Source organism: Anomalospiza imberbis, chromosome 32 (assembly GCF_031753505.1).
Source record: "Anomalospiza imberbis isolate Cuckoo-Finch-1a 21T00152 chromosome 32, ASM3175350v1, whole genome shotgun sequence".
Classification (NCBI taxonomy): Eukaryota; Metazoa; Chordata; class Aves; order Passeriformes; family Viduidae; genus Anomalospiza; species Anomalospiza imberbis.
In genome coordinates, this window is record NC_089712.1 from 874,868 (window position 1) to 901,304 (window position 26,437).

General features: G+C 53.0%; 1 protein-coding gene and 1 long non-coding RNA gene across 2 annotated transcripts in view; one reads left to right on the forward strand and one right to left on the reverse strand.

Moving 5' to 3' along the window:
• The window catches only part of LOC137463911 (zinc finger protein 271-like), a 309,559-nt gene extending 292,988 nt beyond the window's left edge, over positions 1-16,571 (forward strand). The window contains exon 3 of the mRNA XM_068175283.1: positions 16,172-16,571. Coding sequence (XP_068031384.1) covers positions 16,172-16,445 — 274 coding nt within the window. The 3' untranslated portion in view covers positions 16,446-16,571. The remainder of the gene's footprint in view (positions 1-16,171) is intronic.
• LOC137463945 (uncharacterized) overlaps positions 1-26,437 on the reverse strand; it is a 223,569-nt gene that overhangs the window by 63,284 nt on the left and 133,848 nt on the right. The window lies entirely within an intron of this gene.

Below are 26,437 nucleotides of genomic sequence, written 5' to 3' on the forward strand. Positions count from 1 at the left end.
CGGGCAGAGCAGCAGTTCCAGCCCCGGGTGTCCCTTGAGCGGTGGGAGCTGCCGGTGGCCCCAGGCACTGTCCCCTGAGGAGCTGCTGAAGGACGGTGAGACTGAGGGGGCTGAGGGGGCGGTGACGCTGAAGGGACGGTGACCCTGAGGTGCTGCTGGGGCTGAGGGCTGTGGGGCAGCCGAGGGCGATGGTGGCACTGAGGTGACAGGGAAGTGGCACAGGCCGAGGGGTGGCGGGTCTAGGGGGACGGGATGGGTCAGAAGGGACTGAGGGGCTGAGAGGACTGTGAGGGGCTGAAGAAACTGAAGGGGGCTGGGGGTTTGCCGAGAGCATGGCGGGGCTGAGGGGATGGAGGGGGCCGGCAGGGAGCACAGAGGGCTCCGGGACTGCAGCTCTGCCAGGCCTTGGAACCTATTGCAGAGCCTCCGCTTTTGCCACAGCTGCAGTGGAGACCTTGAGGACAGCTGGAGACTGACGGGAGCCAGCAGGGAGAAGCAGAAGGCCAGCAGCAAGAGCAGGGAACGGGGACCTGCTGCTGCCACGCTGGAGAGAGCCCGGGTGAGGCCCCAGGGCCAGGGAGGCAGGGTGGGGCTGAGGGTGGCGTGGGCTGTGGCCGTGGGCACTGCCCGGCGGGGCAGCAGCCGGCCCTGCCCGTGCTGGGGCTGCTCAGTGCAGCTGCCCCGGCCGGCACAGGGGCTGTCCTTGGGCAAGGCAGCTGTGCCTGGCAGGGCCCGGGAGCTGTGCCGGCTGTGCCGGGCTGCCGGGGCTGCGGGACAGTCCCGCCGCGGCTGCGCTCACCACAGCCTGGCCCGCTCGGCTGCTTTTTCTTTCTAACCCTCCTGGGGAGGCTCTGAGATCTTCCCTTCCCTGATGGAAGTGCAGCTGCTGCCAAGGAAAACGTCCCCATACTGACTCAGTGTTCCCTTTGCTTCCCAGCTGTGCCATCTGCCGTCCCTGTCCAGGAGAGCTGCTCTGCACGGGAGGAAGAGCCCGAGGAAGAGGCTTTGAAGATGGGGCAGCAGCAAGAGCAGGGAACGGGTGTTATAAGTTAAAGTAAATAATTTGTCTGATCCTTTAGGGATTGATAAAAGGAATTTTATTGATTACAGCAAGCAATGACAAGCAAACAGCGCTGGGTGCAGCCGGGGAGTCAGTGCTCCGCCAAGGCTCACACCGCTTCCCTTTTCCCACGGTCCTTTATTCTCCCCCTTCTTCCGCGTTTGTGGCTTTTCCGGGAGTACTCTGCGCGTGCGCCTCCAGTTGCTAGGGGGTCACCACCTGCTCTCTGGTGGTTGTCTGGATGAAGGCTCTCCTCCTCTTCCTCACTGGGGGTTTATGACCCTCTAACAATCTTTCCATAGATGGTTACACACCTCCCAACCCTAGTTGTACAATCAACTTAAGGAGTCAGTATATCCTCGGGTTTCCTGTTATTCACAAAAAACCTCTTCCTTTGCCTGAGTTCCTGTTTAATGATGAACAAAGAGACTTCTCTTATCTATTACAAGGGATCTGGAACACAAGTCCTGTGAGGAATGCCTGAGGGAGCTGGAGTTGTTTATCCTGGAGAAGACTCAGAGGTGACCTTATCACTCTCCACACTCCCTGAATGGTGGTTGCAGTCAGGTGGGGGTCGGTCTCTCTCCTCACAGCAACTGACAGAACCAGAGGACACAGTCTTAAGCTGCACCAAGGGAAATTTAGGTTGGATATTAGGAACAAAGTTTTTTATGGAAAGGGTGATAAAGTACTGGAACTGTCTGTCCAGGGAGGTGGTGGAGTCACCATCATGGGATGTGTTTAAAAAAAGACTGGATGTGGCACTCAGTGCCATGGTTTAGCTGAGGTGGTGTTAGGGCATGGGCTGGACTTGATGGCCTAAAAGGTCTCTTCCAACCCAGCAATTCTGTGATTCTGTGATTTTGTCACAGACCAGGTTGTGACATCATATAGTTGGCTGTGACATCACTGGTTTATTATGTGACATCCCAGAGCAGGCTGTGACATCAGAGCATGCCTGTATGACATCACAGAGCAGAGCGAGCTGTGAGGTCAAAGAGTGTGCTGTGACATTATAGGGTGGCTGTGTTCCATCGTTGAAGGTGTTGTGACATCACAGGGTGGGTCTGTGAGCCCACAGAGGTGCTGTGTGACATGATAAGTGAGTTCTGCCATCACAGAGCAGGCTGTGCCATCACAGAGCAGGCTGTGACATCACAGAGGAGGTTGTGACGTCACAGAGGAGGTTGTGATGTCACAAAGTCGGCTGTGACAATACAGGCTGGTTGTGTGACATCACAGAATGGGCTGTGAGTCCGCAGAGAAGACTCTGCCGTCATAGGAAAGGGCTCTGTGACATCACAGAGCAGCTGTGTGATGTCACAGAGAAGGCTGAGACAATACAGAGTGGGTTGTGAAATCACAGAGCTGACTCAGAAATCACAGAGCAGGCTGTGACATCACAGCGAGGCTGCATAACATCACAAAGGTAGCTGTGACATAATAGAGCTGGCTGTGACATCACAGGGTGTCTGTGACCTCACAGGCTGGGCTGTGACATCACAGGGCAGATTTTGTGACATCACAGAGCAGACTGGGACCTCAAAGAGCAGGCTGTGACATCACAGTGCAGCTGTGTGACATCACAGGGGTGTGTGACATCACAGGGGCTGTGTGAGGTCACTGGGAAGGTCACTCCACCCCAGCCCCCCCTCACAGTTCCCCCAGAGAAGTCCAACGCTGCTCGTGCACAGCGGGGTCCCCTGTCCCCCCGGGTCCCCCCGCCCCCGGCGCCGCAGCCTCCCCCAGAGGATGTTCCATGAGATCGACCCCAGAGCCTGACACGGGGACGGGGGCTGGGGCTGTTGGGGGGGTGGGACAGGGGGACAGGGACCCCCCGGCAGCGTCCCTGTGTCCCCCAGGACCAGAACCTGGGCCAGGGCTCCTTCACCCTGTTACCAACAAGGGCTTGAGAGCGCTGAAAAAATCCCCAGCAAGGGATCAGCAAAAACCAGATTTAATATTAAGCAACAGCACCACAAAGTTCCTTGGCAAGAGTCACTCTGCTCCTGACTGGACACTTCAGGCACACCAAGAAAAGAAAGCAACAACAAAACCAAACAAAATCCAGGCAATCAAATCAGAAATTAACCGAGAACTGTCTCTGTGTGTGTGTGTGTGTGTGACAAAAGGGCAGTGAGGGCAAGGTGTGAAAAATGCATATTTTATGATTGGCTTTTGTCACAAATATTAAAACAAATATTATATGTGCAGTGATAGAAAGTTATGCTGTATTAATTCTCTTAAGTAGTGTGTTAAATGTAGTTCTAGGTTATAACACAATGTTAAAATAGAAACTCTGCAATGTCAGATATTTTTACTAGCTCAAGAAAAGGGATAAGATAATCAAGAAACTTCGCACAGAAATAAGAGCGACAAGACACATAAAGAGTTACTGCCTCCTTATCAGAAAAGACAAACATTCTTCCACCTTCTCTCCATCTTTATGGAACCACTAGGATTAAGGGGAAGAAGTTCACAACAACCAGAAAAATTCTTAATTTGCAAGGAATTTATGCATCATGTATGAGATGTATGAATATGCAACAGGCTGTTGCTGTTAAGGGTAATTCCTTTGTTCACAAGGCATGTTTTTGGCAGCTTAGTGCCCAAAAACATCCAGACATCCATAATTCTTTACTTTTTATTGTCTTGTAATTGTCCTAATCCTCATTGTCCAAATTTTTATTACTCTAATTTTATTGCTATTTTTAAAACAATTTTATTACTAATAAACTTTTAAAACTAAAAAAAAACCCCAAGGGATTGCCTTTTTTCACACTATGAAGCCACCCCCCCACTTAACACCCAGCCTCCTGCTTCTCAAAACCTACCTTTACCCCCTCCAATGATCCCTGCCTGTTCTCTATCTCCTCGGGGAATCTCCATGCCATTTTTACCCCCTCCAACAACCCCACTCCCCCATATATATCCACCCCTTGGTGCTTTTTCCCCGTTGCCTCCTACCCCCACTAACATACAACTTGCTTCACCTGTAAGTCAGAATACAACACCTTTCCCTGAGAAAAAACCTCTGGATATATCCTCCAACCTAACAACTGAGCCCTCCCAACATGATAACAAAGAATTAGTGAGCCAGTCAAATAAGCCTTCAGATGCTGGCCCTTACTGTAATACCAGATCAAAAAGTGGTGTAAGGACAGAGGTAAATCCTGACAGGCTGCTTCCCCTGAGGGAAGTTCCACTAGGTGTGGGGTAGGAGGAATAGGTGTTATAAATGCACCCCTGAAAGCTTCTGAAGCAAGAATATATAAGAAAGAGCTAGTTGGTTTAATAGAAGATCCAACTGGCACCACACAGCAAACAGATCAGTTCTTGGGTCCCAATACACACACCTGGGAAGAGCTGCATCCTATTAGGAACATCCTCTTCTCCCCAGAGGAGATTCACCATCTAACCCACTGGTTTGAGGCATTCCCCACGAGAAGGGAGACAGCCCAAACTGTGACAAAAGTTCTCTTAGAAGAAATTATTCCGAGATAGGGGCTAGTAAATTTTATTGATTCAGACCGTGGCCCCCACTCTACATCCAGTGTTCTGCAACAAGTCCTCGGGGCCCTGGGAATGAAGTGGGAGTTACACACCCCTTGGCACCCTCAGAGTTCTGGGAGGGTCGAGAGGGTAAATCAAACCTTAAAGAATATTTTAACAAAATTGGTCTTAGAAACCCAATGGAATTGGGTCAAATGTTTACCACTAGCCCTATGACGAATAAGAACGAGACCCAGAACAGATCTAGGGGTCTCTCCTTGTGAAATGTTGTTTGGGCTGCCTTTCTTGCTTACCCCATACAGTACTGGGGAACATCAAGAGGGGGGGATGGCCATGCAAAAATATATAGAAACACTAACAACAACCCTGGAAGAACTAAGGAAAAAGGGCTACCTTCCCCAAACTTCCCCACTGGACTGTAAAATACATGGTACTAACCCAGGAGACTGGGTGTTGATGAAATCATGGAAAAACCCTCCACTAACTGCTCACTTTGAAGGCCCCTTCCAGGCACTGCTTGCAGCAAACACCACAGTGAGAACAAAGGAGCAGGGCTGGACTCATGCAAGTCGAGTGAAGGGTCCAGTACAACCCCCAGCTGAGGCAAGCGAATGGACTATAGCCAGCAGAGACGATAAAGACTTGAAACTGGTCCTGAGGAAAGCACCAAAAGAAGTGCAGCCCTGAACACAACCCCCCCACAGGAAACCTCTACATTGTTATCCGTATATCCTTAAATTTTGCTAATGTTTGTTATAGGATAAATTTAAGTTTTGTTTAGCTAAGAATTGACAATCAGAATAACATCTCAGTTTCCAGTACTGCTCCATAGAGCACTCCCCTTGCAACCCTCATTGGGACCAAATTGAGGGAAGGGAGTTGGTGAGATAAGGGTCATGGCAGAATGTCTCCAGAAGGAGGGAAAACCAGAGGTGGGAGGCAAGACTGGATCAGGAACTACCTCTGGAAAAGACTCTCAGGGCACCGAGAAAAGCCCTGTGGATCGAGAGGTGAGGAGGCCAGCCCGTACCAGACTCCCACTGGTAGCAATGCTGCTACTCATCCACTTTGGAGGAAGTGGAGGAAACACTTGTGAGAAGTGTTACTATCCCTTGTGTAGAGGAGATACAGTAAGTGCATTCATCAGAGTGCACACCAACATGAATCCCAAATGTATCGACCACTCCCAGTTAACAACCTGTAAAGAGGATAATGAAATATATTGGCTGGCTAAAACTATTGCAAACCCAAGTCAGAGGATATCAGGAGAGTGCTCCATGAAAGAAAGATGGGTATGTTTTGAACAAGAAAGTAAAACCAACTTAGAGGATACATTCAAGGAGAAAGAAGTGCAATTGAAAGGACAAAGGGATAGGGAGGGACAAATAAATGGTAAGAATCTTTTTATCAATATGGTGGAAAAGATTACAAAAGAATTTAAGTTGACTGATTGTTGGGTGTGCAAGGGGACACACTTAAAATTTGTCCATAGGATGGTATCAGTTTGGGTCCCCTAGACATTTTAAAATGGATTACATGAAAAAAAAGTATGGTAGTACTCAAAAGAAGGGAAGGAGAGTGGAAGCTAAAATCCACAATAATAGGGGAAGAGTGTTTATCAAGAAAAGGGAAAATGTATACTATAGAAGCAGGAGAAACACCATGTGAAAGATATCTAGCAGCAAATGACACACACACACCAGGTGGATCCCAGAAACCCCCCATTCATATTGGTCAATAGAAAAAACTGAAAGTAGATGTGTATACAGTGAAAAACTGTTTGAATGCTTAGGAGATTATATTAACCCATTCTGGGCAATAGAAACCCTATCCAAATATTGGAAACATACAACAAATCAAGATTCTAATTTCTGGGATGCACCTAAAAGTTTTTTTTGGATCTGTGGTAACACGGCATATGTGAAGTTACCGGGAGGGTGGACCGGGAGTTGCGCAATTGGAGCAGTAAAACCATCCTTTTTCTTACTGCTTAAGGATGTGAAATCAAACTTGGGAGTCCCAGTATATGATGATCTGGCCAGAAAGAAAAGGAGTTTACTTGGCAGAACCCAAAACTGGAACAATGAAAGTTGGACCCCACAAAAGATTATCGATACTTATGAGCCGGCTACCTGGGCCCAGGGTGGATCCTGGGGGTACAGAAGCCCAGTATACATGCTCAATCGAATCATCCGTTTACAAGCAGTACTTGAAATAATGTCCAATCAAACAACTCTGACCATTGCTCTCTTGAGCCAGCAGCAACCACAAACATGATCAGTAATTTACCAAATTCGATTGGCAGTGGACTACCTCCTCGCAGAGGAAGGAGGGATCTGAGGGAAATTTAACATTTCAGAATGCTGCCTAGAGATCGATGACCACAGTCATGTAATTAAAAACATTACTCAAAATATTAGGAAACTAACCTATGCTGGAACGCAAAAATGGACCCCCTTTTTGGAGACCCCGATTGGTGGGACAACTTGTTCACCTGGAATGGTAAATGGTGGAAGAAATTGGTCTTCTTTGTAGTGTGTGCAATAGTAAGTGTAATATTTCTACCATGTGCAATTCCATGTCTAGTCCTGATAGTACCCAGCATTGGCCAAGGCAGCATCATGCTGCAAGGTAACGTAGAAGGGAAAAATGGCAAAAAAGTAACACTAATAAAAGAACAGAGTGATCAGAATGCCAGAGATATGCTTGAACAGTATGAGAAACTGAGAAAATTAGAAATTGGACTTTAAAAGGTTGATGCAGGCTAGAAGACGGATCAAATCGTTAGAGGGGGAATTGTTAAACTAGGTTAGAAACTATTGTAAAATAGTTGATCGCTGTTGAGCGTGTACTGTTGGTTTGGTTATGGTAAAAGGGGTTTGAAGGGTAGTTAGAAGAAATACGGTACTCCACGTACCGTATTACACCTAAGTAAAGTGCAGCCCCCCAAGGGAAAGGAGCCAGCCTGGACTGAACTGCCACGGGCCAATCGAGCGCCTTAAACCCTCATGCAAATGAGGGATCCAAAAAGAAACCGATCCAAAGGGACAAAAAACAGGATAAAAAGGGGGCTTCTGACCCACGGAACCTGTGCTGCTCCACCTGGAACGTCGGGGACGTCGCTGCTCAGAAGACCCAGCGCCGGCGCTGCAGCATCCTTGAGGGGAGCGCTCCTGCTCAGCCCGCGGGCCTCCATGCTTTAGGCCTTTCTTTTTTTATTACATTAAATGCTGAAATCACTTTTCGTACCGGGAATGTTTCTAACAAGTATGCTCGTGTTAAAGTGCCTGCTTGGATGGCAATGAACACAGGATGAGGACGCCTGTACAGATCTGCCAACGATCAGCACTCACCGTCTGAAGGCAGTGAGGGCCGGGGCCAGAACTGAAGATGATGATAAAAAAGGACTAAAACCACAACCAAGGAATACGCATGCTCTAAAAGGGTGGAACCGAGGAGGGGGAGCCACTCTGAACAGTTCTTGGAATATGTAAACTAGTTTGGGAAAAAAGTTTACTATGCATAAGGGTCTATGAATATGCAACAGGCTGATGGGAGGGAAAAGGTATTTAATGGGCATCTCCGGAGATAAGTGTGCTCCTGGTTCAGTGCCAAGATGCACCCGGCCGTAACAACCTTTGCTCTAAGGTCCTTGTCTCCTATCGTCCTGTATTAAAATGTTTAAATTTTCACAGGAGAGTGAGCGTGTTTTTCACAGCCCGAGCAGAGAGCTCTGCCCGGGGGCTCCCGGGAAAGGCGGCGGCGCTCGGCAGCGGCCCCAGCCCGCGGGAATTCCCCCGCACCGGGACAAAATCCTGCCCCGAAGGAGGCACTTGGAACGCCCGCCTGCGGCTCTCCCTGCCCCAAAGATCCCGGCAGCGGCCCCGCTGTCGCAGCTGCGGCTCTGGAGCAGGGAGGCTCCGCGGGACCCCCGGGCTGTGCCCCCTCCCAGGCCGTGCCCGCCCCGGTGCTGATGTTCCGCCCGGGCTCTCTCGCTGCTCCCGGCTCCCGCAGTCCCGCCGTGACCGGGCACCGACCGCCCGGCGCCGCAGGGCCCCGAGCCCCTGCCCAGCAAAGGGTCGGTGTCCATCGCCGGCCCTTGCCGGGGGCTCCGGCCACTGCCCGGCCCCAGCACAACCTGCAGCTCCCAGCGCAGCTCCCCCGAGCCGGGCACTGCGGCTTCCGAACGAGGCAGAATATTCAGCTCACGGAATCTCTGTTAGCTCTGCTGACATGTGCAAAACCAGCTGCTGCTGAGGCAATCCCAGCTCCGACTGAAGCCTTCCCACCCAAAATGCTGCCTTCGGTTCGGACACACCATTAAGAAATCCAAGAGCAAACTGAAAGCTGATTAGAGAATCTTGGAAAATCACATCCGAGAACATTTTGTGATAAAATCACAAATGTTAACAGAAGCTGAGAAAGTCAACAATGTTAGAAAACAAGCTTCCAACACTGGGACTAGAAGAGCTCAGGCAATCCATTTGAATGGAATGAGCCCTCTCTTTCTGACATGGGAGCAATGCCATGGAATTTCCCAAACCAGGGAAATGGGGAGCCCTGGCAGCAGCGGCTTCACACGCAGCAATGACACAGAACAGGGCAGGGCAAGAGGCTGACAAAATTCTAACTTCTACTTGCAATGAAGAACCTGTTTCTACTCTAGCCACTATTAATATAGAGTCAAAAAGACTAAAAATACTAGTAATACCAACTGTACCATTATTAGCAAAAATAGAGATCATTGAAATCATAATGGTAATAAAAACCCTACCATACTTATACGAGGTTTGCATGGCCAGGTTTTGGGAAGGGAGGGGCTCTAGGAGCACCTTCTGTGAGAGCAGCTGCTCCTCCATGTCCCACAGAGTCAATTCCAGCCCACTCCAGGATGGACCGGCCCCCAGCCAAGGCTGGGCCAGTTAGAAATGGTGGTAACGCCTTTGGGATAAGAGATTTAAGAAAAAGAACATGGGTCATCATGTAGATGTAACTGTGAGCAGGGAAGAGCAGGGTGAGAACATGTGACAGGAACAGCTCTGCACACCCCAGGGCAGGGCAGGAGGAGGGGCAGGAGCTGCTCCAGGTGCTGGAGCTGATTGCCCTGAGATTCCCTGGTGCAGTCCCTGGTGAGGCAGCTGGGCCCCTGCAGCCCATGGAGGGCACGGAGAGCAGAGATGCACCTGCAGCGCCTGGAGGAGCCCGTGCCGGAGCAGGGGGATGCCTGAGCGGAGCTGTGACCCCACGAGAAACCTGTGCTGGAGCAGGGACTGGGCAGGGACCTGCAAACCCCTGGAGAGAGGAGCCCACGCTGGAGCAGGGTCCTGCTAGGACTTGTGAGCCCATGGAAGAGCGAGCCACGCTGCAGCAGTCTGTGAAGAACTGCTGTCCCTGAGATGAACTCACCTTGGAGAAGTTCATGGAGAAGTGTCTCAGGGAGGGACCCCAGCACAGCAGGGGAACGACTCCTCTCCCCGAGCAGCAGGAGAAACTAGAGGTGATGACCTGACCAGAACCCCCATTCCCTGTCTCCCTGCACCCACTGGGGGAGGAGGTAGAGCTGGGAAGGAGGGAGGGATGGGCAGAAGGGGTTTTTAAAGCTTTATTGTACTTCTCACTATCCTGCCCTGATCTGGATAGCACTAAGTTCCACTATTATCTCTGATTTCGAAAATGTTTTGCCCCTGATGGCATTTGCTGAGTGATCTGCCCCAGTCCTTAACTCAACCCATGAAGCCTTCCTTCTGTTTTCTCTCTCCTGGCCATCTCTGGAGGGGAGTGAGAGAGCAGCTTTGGTGGGTGCCTGGCATCCAGCCAGGGTGAAGAGACAACACTTCCTTTCCTTCATTCTTTCTTTCTTTCCAGAGGTCACCGTGCAGAGGTTGAGTGGGGCTTTGATGGAGGGAGTGAAGGTGGTGGGGAGTGGTGGGGACAGGAGCCACAGGGATGTGGGACAGGCATCAGAGGGGCCCGGGCAGCTGGCAGGGGGCAAAGCCTCTCCCCCTGGCCCAGCAGCAGCCCCGTGCCCTGCCCAAGGCGCTCCCAGCAGGGGCTGGGCCCCAGAGGCAGGGGAAGAGCCCAGTCCCGGGGGCGGCGTTTCTGCCCCGACCCCCGTCCAGCCCAGCCTGCCCCGTGTGCGCAGTGACCGCTGGCACGGGCTGCACTGGACACTGTGACCTGCAGGGGACACTGAGAGCTGCCCCGCTGTGACACTGCCCTTGGCACTTCACAGGCACAAACAGACCCCAGCCAGCACCACCCCTTGTCATGTCCCTAACACCGGAGAGGATCACAGCCAGCCCCGCTCCTAGTGGTGTCCCAGGCACCAGAGCACATCCCAGCCCCTCTCCTGGTGGTGTTCCAGGCACCAGAGCACATCCCAGCCCCGCTCCTGGTGATGTCCCAGGCACCAGAGCACATCCCAGCCCCGCTCCTGGTGATGTCCCAGGCACCAGAGCACATCCCAGCCCCGCTCCTGGTGATGTCCCAGGCCCTACGAGTGTTCCAGGTGTGGGAAGAGCTCCTCACACAGCCCAGCCTTGACCCAACACCAACAGAGGCACCACCAAGGGCAGCCCTGCGAGTGCCCCCAGTGTGGGAAGAGCTCCGTGTGCTGCTCCAGCTCCATCCCCCACAGGAGGATCCGTGCTGGATGATCCCCAGTGAGCCCCGGTGGGCAGAGCCCCGGTGATCCGTGGTGCCGCTGATCCGTGTTGGGAAGACACCTGGCTGGGGGCTCCACATCCTCCTGGCTCCCCTTGGCCTGGATTTTTCTTTTCATTTCTCTTTGCCCTTTCAAAACCCTCAAAAGCAGGTAAAAATAAAGACGTTGAGCTAAGACAAGGATGGGGACACGGGGGTCTTGCAGGGAATGTGGGGGATGCTGGGTTCGAGGGACCGGAGGGTTCCTGGGAGGGCCCTGGGGGTTGCTCAGGGCTTTGGGGACACCAGGCTGAGCGGCTCCGGTTGCACTGGGAGACCCTGGTGGAGGTTCTGGGGAAGCTGGTCAAGGACCCCCCGTCCCTGTCCCCATTCCTGGTCCCATTCCCAGTCCTATTCCTGGCCTCTGCCCCCATTCCCGGTCCCATTCCCAGTCCCTGTCCCCAGTCCTGGTTCCTGTCCCCATTCTCAGTCCCATTCCCAGTCCCTCTCCCCATTCCCTGTCCCATTCCCAGTCCCTGTCCCCATTCCCGGTCCCTGTCCCCATTCCTATTCCCTGTCCCCATTCCCATTCCCTGTCCCCATTCCCGGTCCCTGTCCCCATTCCCGGTCCCTGTCCCCATTCCCATTCCCTGTCCCCATTCCCGGTCCCTGTCCCCATTCCCATTCCCTGTCCCCATTCCCTGTCCCTGTCCCCATTCCCGGTCCCTGTCCCCATTCCCATTCCCTGTCCCCATTCCCGGTCCCTGTCCCCATTCCCATTCCCTGTCCCCATTCCCGGTTCCGGTCCCCATTCCCGGTCCCTGTTCCCATTCCCAGTCCTATTCCTGGTCTCTGTCCCCATTCCTGGTCCCAGTCCCAGTCCCCGTCCCCAGTCCTGGTCCCTGTCCCCATTCTCATTTCCTGTCCCCATTCCCCGTCCCTGTCCCAATTCCCATTCCCGGTCCCCGTTCCCATTCCCTGTCCCCATTCCCGGTCCCTGTCCCCGTTCCCGGTCCCTGTCCCCGTTCCCATTCCCTGTCCCCATTCCCATTCCCTGTCCCCATTCCCGGTCCCTGTCCCCATTCCCGGTCCCTGTCCCCATTCCCATTCCCTGTCCCCATTCCCGGTTCCGGTCCCCATTCCCGGTCCCTGTTCCCATTCCCAGTCCTATTCCTGGTCTCTGTCCCCATTCCTGGTCCCAGTCCCAGTCCCCGTCCCCAGTCCTGGTCCCTGTCCCCGTTCTCATTTCCTGTCCCCATTCCCCGTCCCTGTCCCAATTCCCATTCCCGGTCCCCGTTCCCATTCCCTGTCCCCATTCCCGGTCCCTATCCCCATTCCCGGTCCCTATCCCCATTCCCGGTCCCTGTCCCCATTCCCATTCCCTGTCCCCATTCCCATTCCCTGTCCCCATTCCCGGTCCCTGTCCCCTCTCACCGACGCCGCCGCCATCGCTCCAGCCCCCCCGGCCCTCACGTGACCGAGCAAACCCCGCGCTGCTCCCGCCGTATTTGCATAGCCCCGCCCCTTGGCCTGGCCCCGCCCCCGCCGGCTGCAGCCGCGTCCGGGCGCTGTTTGCTCCCAGTTCCCTCCCAGTGCTCCCAGTGAGGCGGTACTGGGAGGGAGAGCGCTCCCAGCTCCTTCCCGGTGCTCTCACCACTGTTCCCAGTGCTCCCAGTAAGGCGGTACTGGGAGGGAGAGCGCTCCCAGCTCCTTCCCGGTGCTCTCACCATCGTTCCCAGTGCTCCCAGTAGCGCTCCCAGTGCCGGGCGGGGCGGGGCCGCTTTGGAACCCCCCCAGGGCAGAGCGCGGCTGCTTTTGGGTGTCGGCACCGCCCGAGCCGGGCTGGGAGCGGAGGAGGAGCGGGAGGGAGAAGAGGGAGAGAGGAGGGAGAAAAGGAAAGGGAAAAAGAGGAGCGGGAGGAAAAGAAGGACCAGGAGGAAGAGGAGCGGGAGGAGGGACAGCGGAGGAGCGGGAGGAGGAGCAGCCCCAGCCCCAACCCCACGCGGTTCCCCCGCTCGGGCCGCGGCTCCTGCGGCTCCGCCGGCATCGCCCCCCCAGAACCGCAGGGGAACGGGGAGGGGGAGCTCGCCCCAAATCCATCGGGGGGTCTCCGGCAGGGTTGTTTGGCAGGGCAGGGGATGTTTGGGTCTTGCAGGACCCCAAAGCAGAGCCGGAAATGCCCCTGCAGGGACCTTGGGGGGTGCCACGTGGCGATCACCCGGTACCGGCAGGCAGAGGAGGGATATCAGATATGAGAAGGTCGGAGACCGCCCAGCCCCGAGCACCCTCAGCGCTGAGAGGGACACAGAGCCCCTGGTCCCCAGCCCTGCACAAGCATTCCCTGAGGCCAGAGGGATGGAGACCCCCCGAGCATCCCCCAGGGTGAAGGGACAGAGACCCCGAGCATCCCCTGGGCTGAGAGGGACAGAGACTGCCCCGAGCACCCCCTGGCACAGGGTGAGAGGGTGGGAGACCCCCCAGGCATTCCCTGGGGTGAGAACGATGGAGACCCCCTGGAGAATGGCCTGGGGTGACAGGGACAGGGACACCCCCTGGGGAATGGCCTGGGGTGACAGGGACAAGGACAACCCCCCCAAGCCCCTCCCAAGCATCACCCAGGGCGAGAGGCACAGAGACCTCTCGAGCATCCCCTGGGGACCGGACAAAAAAAAACTTGAAATTTTTTAGTTTTTAAACAGATATAAGTAATCAAACTTAACTCTGCATAAAATACTTGACGGATATTTGATTTTCCCACAAGTCACTTGTGATGGAAAGGCAAACAAATCCCAAACATGAATAAACTGACAATAGAAGCAATTCTGTGGCAATTCCAAGTTTCATCGGTTCCTGCACAGCTCCCGCTCAGCTGCTGGCAGGTTCTGATAAAAGAAAAGTGAAAATTTGTCCCAATACAGATTATTAAAAGGAAGGCAAAGCTATGTGCAGCTATCACAAAGGAGACAGGGACGAAGAAAATAATGATTCTCACATTTGGCAAAGCCCCCAAGCCTGTGAATTCGGGAGTTATTTGGGAATTTAGACACTTGAGCTGGGCTTCTGGTAGGACTTTAGTAGCCTTGTGTTCCTCACCTTGTGGTGAATGATCCTTGTCAGTCTCGCTGGTATCATTTGGTCCCTTTCCTCCAGTCATTTTAACAAACTTTTCTAGGAAGGACAACAAAATATTTTCTTTACACTGGCCAACCACAACAGCCATTGTCCTCATAAATTCTCCCAGAAGTCGCTCAGAGGAAGCTGCATTGAAGTTTCCAAGAGTTCCTCCAGAAAGAGCCAGAACCTCCTGAGAGGAGGGAGCCATGCTGTTGTCAAAGGCACTTGGGGTCAGACAACAGTGCCCTGAACTCACTGTGCCAAAATAATGTCTCAATCTGGTTAATAAAATTGTTAGAGAGATGCCTCTGCCCCAATTAAGGTGCTAACGAGACCAAATCCCAAGTGGATGTTATTGAACAGTAAATGTGAGGTCGAGAGAGAGATGGAAAGAAAGAGAAAAGGGGGGAGAGCAAGGGAGTGACAGGGACAGAGACCTCCCCTGAGGTGGGGCAAGTGTGACATTGTCCCCTGTGTGTGTGGCCTTCCCAGGGTGGGGGTTTTACACCTGAGCCAGTTTGGGAAAGGGGGGTGGTGTTCACCCCCCCACCCCGAGCAGGGATTGCCTCACTGTTTCAGGGTGCAATGTAAGATGTAACCCGAAGTATGTTTTCAGTCACCATCTTCATAAACTGTGATAAACAGGTGGGGCAGTGTTCTTTATCTCTTCCATGGCTCAGCCCTGATAACGCCCTCCAGGGGCTGTCTTCTGTTAATGGGCCATTGAGTGCCACTGCAGGACTGATAAAATTACATCATCCCATTGTGGGATGCTCTGCCCAGGGGGAGGAACCAAGCATTCCTACCTGGATATAATCTCACCCTTGCAACACCAGGACCACCTTGCCTACTGGATTCCCAGAGGACAAGAGCTCCATTACCACCACTGGACCTTCAGAGGAAGACCAGACTCTTCTACAGGATCACTGCTTTGACAGAATCACGATCATCACTCCAACAGGGCTGGAGCCTCCATTTCATCAGACGGGTACCACCACTCTGACCAACGGGGTGTCAGGTTATATCCTGACTCTGTCAGATTAAGTCAGTGTTTCTGTATCATTGCCTTGAGCTCAATTTTCTTATTCAATTGTCATTCTGGCTTAGACTGTCCCCCTGGATTGCCTTCAAACCAGTACAAAACTCATTGTGCTCATACCTTGTTTTCCTCCCAAAACAGAATTTCCCATCCGCAGACGTTCGTGAAATGGAGGTGAAGGCTGTGAGGAAGAGGAAGATGCCCTGGGACACCCAGGCAGGTGAGGAGGAAGTCACTGCCCCTTTCCCCCTCTCTCCTGCTCCACCTCCCAGCCCAGCACGGCCCCCGGCTTCAGGACAGCCCCACTGCCGACCCCGTCCTGCTGGGGATGCACTGGGGGGATCTCCTTCCCCTTCCCTCTGGCACAGGGGCAAATCTCATAGTCTCCTTGTCCTTCCTCCCTCAGACAAGGAGCTGAGGATGGAGACCAGGAAGGACAAATCCCTGCGGCAGAACCTCCCTGAAAAGGCCGTTTTGAGCAGCTCCACAGCATTGGAATCCAACAAGGAGGAAAAGCCCTGGAGATCCCCCACGAGGAGGAGCTGCAAACCCAGCCCAGGGTGCTCTGAGGAGGAAAGACCCACCCTGTGCCAGGAAGGTGGACAGAGGTTCAGCCAGATCTTGGAGCTGGTGGTCCATGAGCAGGTTCACCATGGGTAGAAGCCCTACAAGTGCTTGGAGTGTGGGAAGAGCTTCAGGCAGAGCTCTGACCTGATCTGCCACCAGATGATTCACTCTGGGGAATGGGCCTACGAGTGTGGGGAGTGTGGGAAGGGCTTCAGCTGCAGCTCTGCCCTCGCCATCCACCAACGCATCCACACGGGGGAGAGGCCCTACGAGTGTCCCCAGTGTCAGAAGAGGTTTCAGACCAGCTCCAATCTCCTCCTGCACCAGCAGATTCACACAGAGGAGAGGCCCTTCCGCTGCCCTGACTGTGGGAAGGGCTTCAAGCAAAACTCCACCCTTGTCACCCACCGGCGCATCCACACCGGGGAGAGGCCCTACAAGTGTCCCCAGTGTGGGAAGAGCTTCACCCAGAGCTCTCACTTGACCCAACACCAACGGAGGCACCAGTAAGGGAAGCTCTGTGAGTGCCCGGACTGCAGGAAGAGCTTCGTGCCCTGCTCCAACTCCATCCCCCATGGGAGGACTCACTTTGGTCAGAGCCCTGGTGACCCACATTCCCTGTGATCCCTGCTGAGAAGACACCTGGCTGGTGGTCTTCATGTCCTCCTGGATCCCCATAGGCACCTGGATGAACACAGAGGCAGGAACATCCACCAGGACTCTGATCTAAACTGGAAATTCATTGGGAGAAAGTGATTTCTTGACATTACACCCCAAAAAATCTCACCCACTCTGTTCAGTTATTTACTTTGGTGGCATCAAGCAGCGCTGCATGATCTTCTAGGTCTTTTCAATTTAAATAATTTCTTTCTTCACCATGTCTAAACAACAAAAACTGGGGTGAAAATAAAGAAATTAGGCAAAGAGATCTAAAGCTGCACCATTTACCAGGATTTGGGGGTGAATTTTGGGTTGGTTCAATAGAATATTTGGGAAGATTTGGGTGTTCTGAAGCTATCAAAGGCAGGGCACATGTCCACAATTGTCGGCGAACCCAATGGGAAGAATGATGATGTCTGACTTATTTCAGAAGGCTGAATGATTTCTTTATTATAATTATGCTATGATACATTAATATACTATATAAAAGAGGATACTAAAAACTACATGCTACTCTCTCTAACCATCATATCTCACTCCCTCACAACTCGTGACCCTGTTCTCCAGAGTCCAGACACAGGTGGATCCGATTGGCCATCAGGCCCAAACAATCCACTGTGATCCAACCAGGCATTCGCTCTAGGTAAACAATCTCCAAACACATTCCACAAGAGAAAAACAAGGAGCAGAAATAGAAATTGTTTTCTCTTTCACTTCTCTCTGTGCACCTTTATAAAAATTCTGAGAGAGAGAGAAATGTGCTTGCCACATATCACCGTTGTAGTATAAATTAAAAAAAAAATTAAAAATAAAAAACTGCATCTGCAAGTCTTCTGCAGGACCCTGCAAAAGAGAGCAAACACATCTCAAGAGGCCCCCTTATCAATCTGCTAGCTATCAATCAAAAGCCAAATCACATACTGATGTGGAATGTTCAGAGATCCTTTACCTGCAATCCATCTATCAAATCTCTAAAACAAAGCTTACAATACAAAAACCCAAACAACAAGGAAAATAATGCTCAAAATTCAAAGTCCAAACAGCTGATTCTCAGGAGAAGGTGTCCATTGTCTGGTAACGTTTATCTTGACATCCTCAAAAGTCCTTCTCATTGGTGAAACAGAGAACTGCTGAATCCTGAAACAAAACAACTGAAGAAAGTCCAAATAACCATTAAAAAACCCATAAAGAAAAACCAAATGCGACATCATATAATTATCAAACACCAAAACACTGAATGTCATCCCAGAGACTTCAACAACCGATAAAACCAACTCTGGGCTGATCATCAACCATGCAAACATACCTTTCTTGTGCAAAAACCCATCACCAAATAAAAAAGAAAAAAACCTGAAAAATCTCTGAAATGCCATGGCCAAAACTCTTAAATCGACCACTTTTTCCTTGTTCTCTTGTCAACCACCTCTATTTAATTAATCTTAAATCTAACTTCAATGATACTGGATTTTTTTTTTTTTTTTTTTTTTTTTTTTTTACTCTTGGGATCAGAAGAATGCCCAGCAAGTAGCAGGCTTTAAGACCCTGCGCAGCTGGCGGCCCCGGTCCATGCGGGCGGAGCCAAGATCCCAAACCCGGCCGTGGGGGGCGCGGGGCCCTCCGGCCGGGGGGCTGGACCAATCGGCCCCAGCCCGGCCGGCGAGGCAGGATCTTCATCTTCACAGCCCGCCCCCACCACGCGGCCAGCATCACGGCAACTCCTCCAGCATTTTGTTCATCCCGCACCTCAAACGAGAGCAGGACACAAGAACTGCCCCAGGGCTCAGCAGAGAAGGTGCTTTCCCCAGAGAAATGCTGATTCTCAGGACTTGCGGCACGGCTGGGCCGGCACGCAGCTCCCTGACCCCTGGCAGCACCCCCACGCTCTCCGGGCACAAGACCAGCGGCAGCATTCCCAGAACTCATCCCCCCCGCCCCCCAAACGGGAGCGGGAGGGACGAGGGGCCTCGAGCTCCCGCGGGAATCCCCCACCCAAGCAAGAATTGGACCAAGAAAAACTCTGTTCCCCAGAAAGGCACTAAACTTCATAACCTCCACTTTCGCGGCAGCTGCAAGGAGCTGCCGAGGAGCGCCAGCACCAGGGAACAGGCCGGGAGGGGACCCCGGGCTGATTGGAGGCGGCGGGGTCCGCTCCAGCGCGGCCCCAGGCTGCTGCTGCTCGCTGCTGCTGCTGGTGGCAGCGCCTGGGGACCCGGCGAAAGCCGCGGGAGGCGGCGGGGCAGCCGGGACCGGCGGGGCCGGCGCGGGCGTCAGAGCTGATGTGGGCGGCGGAGCTGACGCGGGGAGGTCCTCGGCCTCGGCTGCCGATGGCTCAATCGCCGGCTGCGGCGCCGGGGGGCTGGCTTCCAGCGCGGGAGGACCGGCTGCCGGTGCGGGGAGCGCGGCCGCCGCCGCGGGAGCGATGACGGGCGGTGCCGGAGGCGCGGCCGCCGACTCCGAGGCAGGGGCGGGCGCGGCGAGCGGGGCCGGCGGGGGAGCCGGCGGGGGAGCCGGCGCGGGCGGTGTCTCCGCCCCTGCCGAAGTGGCTTCAGGCGGGCTCTCAGCGGCGGGTGTGTCTCCCAGCTCCGAATGGGCAGGAGGAGGAGGGGGCACGGCTGCGGGCGGGCGGAGCGGCGAGGGAGGCGGTGTCTCCGCGTCCGCCGGGGTCGGGAGCGGGCCCGCCCCCTCCGAGGGGAGGAGCGGGGGCTCACACGCTGCAGGAACAGGAGGTGGAGGAGGCGGTGAAAAAACCTCCCTCTGAGCAGAAGCAGAAGAAAACTTCTGAGCCACGGACAAAGGCTCTGCCCCCCTCCTTTCGCGGGGGGGCACCTGCCGCAAAGACTGGACTATCGAAAAAGGGGTCCATTTCTGGACTATCTGAAGAAGCTCGAAATAAACTCTCATGTATTGAAACGCTTGGAGATCTCGCATGACGCTTTGCCTGATGAGGAAATACAGGGATCTCCAAGCTTCTGGATTCAGGGAAAAACCCAGATCCCCGAAAAAACACGACTGTCTGCATATTCAAGAAACTCCAATAAATCATCCTCAGGGATATAAATTCCATAGACCTTAGCCAAATCTCTCCAGACGGCAAATATACGGCCATGTACACAATACAGACCAGTGTCTATATCTTCAGACATTTCTTCCCAAAGTTAAAGTCCACCCCAGGTCAGGGCAGTATTATAATCAAAAATCAGTACCTTTTCAAAGGCAGGCAGAGGCGTCCGGTTACGGCAACTGCTCGGGGCTGCACCAGGTCCTGTAGAGAGGGTTCCCACGGCGTCTTACTTCCCCTATCCCTCGCAGGGACGTCGGACATGCCTTTTCAAGAGGGTTCACCTCCTTTCCCGTGTAAAATCACAGTTGTGGACCGATCCAGGTCCTGGTTCTTCATTCAACGTTCGGGGTCACCACTTGTTGTAGATGTCGGCGAACCCAATGGGAAGAATGATGATGTCTGACTTAGTTCAGAAGGCTGAATGATTTCTTTATTATAATTATGCTATGATATATTAATATACTATATAAAAGAGGATACTAAAAACTACATGCTACTCTCTCTATCATATCTCACTCTCCCCACAACTCGTGACCCTGTTCTCCAGAGTCCAGACACAGGTGGATCCGATTGGCCATCAGGCCCAAACAATCCACTGTGATCCAACCAGGCATTCGCTCTAGGTAAACAATCTCCAAACACATTCCACAAGAGAAAAACAAGGAGCAGAAATAGAAAATGTTTTCTCTTTCACTTCTCTCTGTGCACCTTTATAAAAATCCTGAGAGAGAGAGAAATGTGCTTGCCACAGGGATGGACACTGATGGTTTCTGTGCCAGGCTCTCTGAGCCCAGCCCAGCTCCCTGCAAGCTCTGCCAGCTGCCCTGAGCTCTGTGCAGCACCCAGGGCCTCTCCCCAGCACAGCCCAGCCGGCTCTGGCCCCACAGCTCTGCTCAGCCCAGGCTGCTCTGGCCACTGGCCCCACGGCCTCAGCCCCTGGCCAGGGCACAGCAGCAGCTGCAGCTCAGCCAGGACTCAGCCCCAGCCATGGGGGAAGGGGCTTGGCCAAGGCCAAAGGAGGCTCCCTGGGTGCCCTGCTCCCCTCGGGCTGAGGTGCTGAGAGCTCTGCAGCCCCTGCTGCCATCCCATCTGCCCAGGCCAGCACAAGAGCCCGGCCTTGGGGCCCTCCAGAGCTGCTCCTGCTCCAGACCCAGGGCCCATCCCAGAGCTGGGGCAGCCACAAAGCTGTCTTAGGGTGACGTTATGGTGCTTGTATCCCCAGTCATGTGTTCTGTTTATGTTTGATATTATGTTCTGCACCATCAGGACTGACTCTGAAAATGAAGGATTGTTTTGTCTTTTTATCAGCTGGCTCACCTCCTGCCATGGTCTGTGTCAAGGAGAGGTTTGGCTTGCTTGCTTGCTTGCTTGCTTTTCGCTTTTCTTTTGCTTTTGCTTATTAGTTAGTTTAGCTAGGCTAGGCAGTCCAATTTTTACCCTGGACTGTTTTTTTTCCTCCTTCCCTTTCCCCATTCTGAATATCATCTGAACCTGCTCCGGACCGGGACCTGGGAAACACCAAGAGACACCGAGAGCCTGCACTTTGTGACCTGCAGCAGCCATCCCCTGCGCCAGAGACCGAGAACTGGGCAACCACCCCCAGGAGAGACTTTCTGAATTTGTCACCTCTTCAGAACGGTGAAAGAGTTTTGTCATCTGGTGTTGTTTTTGTACTGGGGAGTGTTTTGCTTGTTAAATAAACAGGTTTTTTTCCACTACTCTCCCAGGGAGTTCTTCCCGAACCAGGTGGGGAAGGGGCCGTGAAGGTTTGCTTTCTGGGGGCTCCTTCCGGAGGTCTTCTCCCAAATTTGCCCTAATCTAGGACAATCTAATCTGTGCCCATTTCTGTTCATTGCTTCTCTGATGGGGATGGAGCCTCAGCCACTTGGAGGTTGCTGATGAATTTTACTACTCCACAGGCTTCTTCTTTCTTGAGCTCTTCAGTTCAGGAATTCAGTGAGAAAGGCTCATAAAGATTTGTTTAAAACTTCCAAACAAGAAAAGCCCTTGGGAATAATTGAAGTTTTCAATTCTTCTGTGATGAATTAGACAGATTTCAGTAGTGTATTTAAAGTGAATATACTGTTTTGCAAACTATGCAGAGAGAACTGTTTTGTCCTGTTTTCTTTTCCAGTTTTTCCTGTTTAGAGATGGATATCACCAATGTCCAATTGATATTGACCCCCAGCACCTCCTAATGCAGTCTGAATTAATGTGTAAATCAAGACCCTCCATGGCTGACAATCAATAACACTTTGTCCCCAACCCCTCCCCACCATTTCCCTCATCCAACCCCTGGCACTCAGAGCAGCTGAGGAGTGGAGTCACACCCAGGGGTGTCCCCAGGGCTCAGGACTGGGGCCAGGTCAGTGAAATCTCTTGATTGCTGATCTGGATGAGGCCATCGAGGGCACCCTCAGTCAGTTCCCAGGTGAGCCCAAGCTGGGTGGGAGTGTGGCTGTGCTGGAGGGCAGGAAGCTCTGCAGAGGGATCTGGACAGGCTGGAGCCATGGGCCCAGGACAATTGGATGAGGTTCACTAAGGCCAAGGGCCGGGTCCTGCCCTGGGCTCACAACCACCCCAAATCCCTGGCCGTGCCCTGCCCCTGATCCCCACAGCCTGTCCTGTTTCCTTCAACCCTGCATTGCCAGGGACTTTCTGGGACAAGGGAGCTCTGCTCAGGGGATGGAGGGAGGTCCAAGCACCACCACTGGAGTGGGAACCACAACTCATCAGGTTTGTGTCCTTTGGGGGTCAGGAACTGGTGAGACTCAGAGGCACAGAAAGTTTCTCTTCATGGCCAACAGACCACAGTTGAACAGGACACAATTTAATAACAATCACACTCTTCCCTGAGCTATGTGCAACGTCCCAGCAGTGTTGGATGAGTCCAGCATCCACAAGTGATTTCCATACTAAAACTGATTTTAGACAAACGTCGTTCTGTGGTAGATATAAACCGAATTAAGTTCTTCTATCCGGTTGGTCATCCTGCAGTGGTGGCAAAACAGCTCAAATACTTCCTGATTTACAAAGCTGTCAGTGGTGGATGGAGAAGGGAGGTCAGGCTGCTTTTGGCTTTTGTCTCCCACCAGGCCCCTGGCGAAGAGCCTGGTGGGAGACAGGCTCTGTGTTCTCCTTCCTGTCCTCGCTGGCACTGCCAGGCTGGGATGAGGAGCCCCTAAGTCTTCCCAGCTCCCTCAGCCTCTGCTCACAGCCCAGTGCTCCAGCCCCACCTTGGAGGCCCTTCCCTAACCCTGCTCCAGCTGCCAGACATCTCTCCTGCCCTGGGGAACCCAACCCAGGCCACAGGGACCTGGATAATCCACGTCCTTGATGTCCTGGTCACACAGCCCTGGCCCCTTTTCCCCATGTCAGGCTCTGGGGTGGATCCTGTGGAACATCCTTTGGTGGGGGCTGTGGCTCCAGGTGGACAGGAAGGGTACCAGGGGACAGGGACCCCGCTGGGCATGAACAGCATTGGACTTGTTGGGAGAAACTGTGAGGGGGAGCTGGGGCAGAGTGACCAACCCAGTGACCTCACACAGCCCTCCTGGGATGTCACACAGCCCCTCTGTGATGCCACAGACTGCTCTGAGATGTCACAGCCCATTCTCTAATGTCACACAGCTGGTCTCTGATGTCACAGCCAACTCTGTGATGTCATAATCTGCTCTGTGATTTCAGACCTCTGTCCTGTGATGTCACAGCTGGCTCTGTGATGTCACAGAGGCAATCTATGATGCTGGAGCTGCTTGATGACCTCACATAACCCACTCTGTGATGTCATAGCCCACTCTGTGACCTCATGTTACCAGATGATAAATTGTCTCCACCAGGTGAGCTGACACCTGGAGCTTGTTCTCCAAAACCCCAGGCCTATGGAAACCACACAATGCCCATTGTGTCAGAAGGGGAACTGGAAGTTCACCAGCCTCAGTGTCCTGCCAGCTCAGCCAGGCCCATGGGAACATTGGGGTCCACGACCACCAGGGACCACCAGAGAGAGCCCCAGGACAGAAGAGAGCATGGGTAAAGGGGAGGGGAAATATATTAATGATTCTGGGGAAATGATTATCAGATGTGTGTTTAGTCCAGGACAATCAGTGAACATGTGTGCAAAATACAGAATATGAACAGAAACTTTCCTGTACTCAGCATGCTCGGCTTTGGGGGGAGCTATCCCCCGTGCACCTGGCTGAATAAAGAATGCTGCTTCTTAATGCTGCATTAGTGTGAAGGAGTTTTCTGTTTTACCGAATTTTTGGCAACACTCCACTCCCAAGGAAAGCTCTGTCTCCTGCTGCTCACAGAGAAGGGCTGGTGGCAGATGTGGGGGTCGGAGGCTGCCTGGGGCACAGTGACCATGAAATAATCAAGTTTTCAATGATCTGCGAAAGAAGGAGGGGCAGCAACAAAACTGCCACACTGGAATTAGGAAGGGCAAACTTTGGCCTATTTAGGATGCTGATTTGGGGAGTACCGAATCAGGTACTGATTTTTAATGGAAAACATTAAAAACAAAGGGGTCCAGGGAGGATGGACACATTTCCAGAAAGTAATCTTAAGGGGGAAGGAGCAGCCTGTGCCAGTGTGGCCAAAGATGCGCTGGTGAGGAAAATGACTGCCCTGGCTGCCCATGGAGCTTTTGTGGGAACTCAGGGGAAAAAAGAAGTGGCAACTCAGAAAGTGTTTAAAGATGTTCTTAGGTCATTCAGAAAGAGAAGCTGAGAGGTGAAAGCTCAATTAGAACTCAACCTGGCAGCTTCTGTAAAAATAATAAAACATGTTTTTATAAAAAAATTTATAGCAAATGGAGTGGGAAGGAGAACCTCTACTCTTTGGATGCAGTGGAGCATACAGGAACTAAAGATAAGGAAAAGGGCAAGCTACTTAACACCTTGTTTGTATCAATTTACAATATTAGGACAGGTTGTCCTCAGGAGAAGAGTTCTCCTGGGCTGGTAGATGGGCACAGGGAGCAGAACAGGCCCCTGTAATCCGGGAGGAAGCAGCTGGGTACCTTCTGGGCCACTCAGATGCTCACAGGTGTATGGGATCAGATGGGATCCATCCTAGGGGCATGAGGGAGCTGGTGGATGAGCTCCCCAAGTTGCTCTCTATCATTTACCATCAGTCCTGGCTCACCAGGGAGGTCCCAGAGCACTGGAGGTGCCAGTGTGAGCCCATCCCCAAGAAGGGCTGGAAGGAGGATCTGGGGAACTCCAGGCCTGTCAGCCTGACCTCGGTGCTAGGCAAGGTTCTGGAACAGATCACCCTGAGTGCCATCACAGGGCACCCACAGGATGGCCGAGGGGTCAGAGCCAGCCAGTGTGGATTTCAATATCTGCATGGATGATCTGCATGAGTGGACTGAGTCCAGCATCAGCAAATTTGCAGATGACACCAAGGTGGGTGTGGGTGTGAATGTGCTGGAGGATAGGAGGGCTCTGCAGAGGGACCTGGACAGGCTGGATCCAGGGCCCAAATCCAACAAGGTGAGGTTTAACAAGTCCATGTGCCAGGTCCTGCCCCTTGGCCACAACAACCCCTGCAGCACTACAGGCTGGGGACAGAGTGGCTGGACAGCAGCCAGGCAGAAAGGGACCTGCAGGGACTGATGGACAGCAGGCTGGACATGAGCCAGCAGTGTGCCCAGGTGGCCAAGAAGACCAATGGCTCCTGGCCTGGATCAGGAATGGTGTGGCCAGCAGGAGCAGGGCTGCTGTGCCAGCCCTGATCTTCCCCCAGCTCTGCACACAGACATTGCTGCTGCAGCTCCAGAGGAGGGAAGAAAAGGAGGATTTCTGGTGAAAACTTTCCTGGGAGATCCTTTAGTTCATTTATAGCCACTGAGAGCACAGCTCCTCATTGACACCATCTTGGGCCACAGCAAAGGTAGAGAGAAACAAAATGAGAAATGGCACAAGGAATGGCCTTTGTGGACAATCTTAAAAAACTAAAACACAGGGGAAAAACCCCACAACCAAACCAACAGGAACAATCAAAGATGACTTCTTACAAATGATTTGCAGAAGCTGGCCAGCAATTTTGTCAGTGCTACCCAGAGTGCTTTTGTGACAGGAAACTCAGACTTTGTGTCACAGGCATCATGATTAGCAGATCTTGAAATGCTCTCAAGTCCCTGAGCACTAAGTCACGGAGAATTAAAGCCACACAGGCCACATCTGCAGTGCTCAAACACAGCCCTGTTGCTGCTGCTGCTGCTGCTGAAATAGAATCAACTGACAGAGGCCATCACAGAAATTGCCTCTGGAGTGTCAAATACAATGAAAAATTCCACCAGGAGAAAGAGAAGCCAGAACTTCTCGACACACTTCATTGTTTCTTCCTAGCAGCAGCAGAAAATGGAGATGCCCAGAGATATTCCCAGCTGCTGCTGATCCCAGTGGAGCCCAGCCTGCTGCCCAGTCCCAGCGGGAACCTGAGCCCAGCCTGGGGAGCTCCCGCAGTGTTGGGAGCTCAGCACACACGGAGCCAGGCCCAGAGCCCCGGGCACGGCCACCCATTGCGGGGCAGCGGCGCAGACGGAATGTCCTGCGGCCCAAACCTCCTGCTCCTGCCTCACAGTGCCCAGCGTTCTCCCCCTCCTGCTCCTCTCCCAGAACGGCACACATTCCAGCTCGGAGGAGGCTTCCCCAGAGAGGGCTCCAGCTCCTGTTTCAGCCTCAGTGTCCCTGCAGAGAAGCAGGGCATTTTTCAGGCACTTCCACAAGCTCCGGGTTCCCATTTCATGGGGAATCTGGGATTAAAATAGACT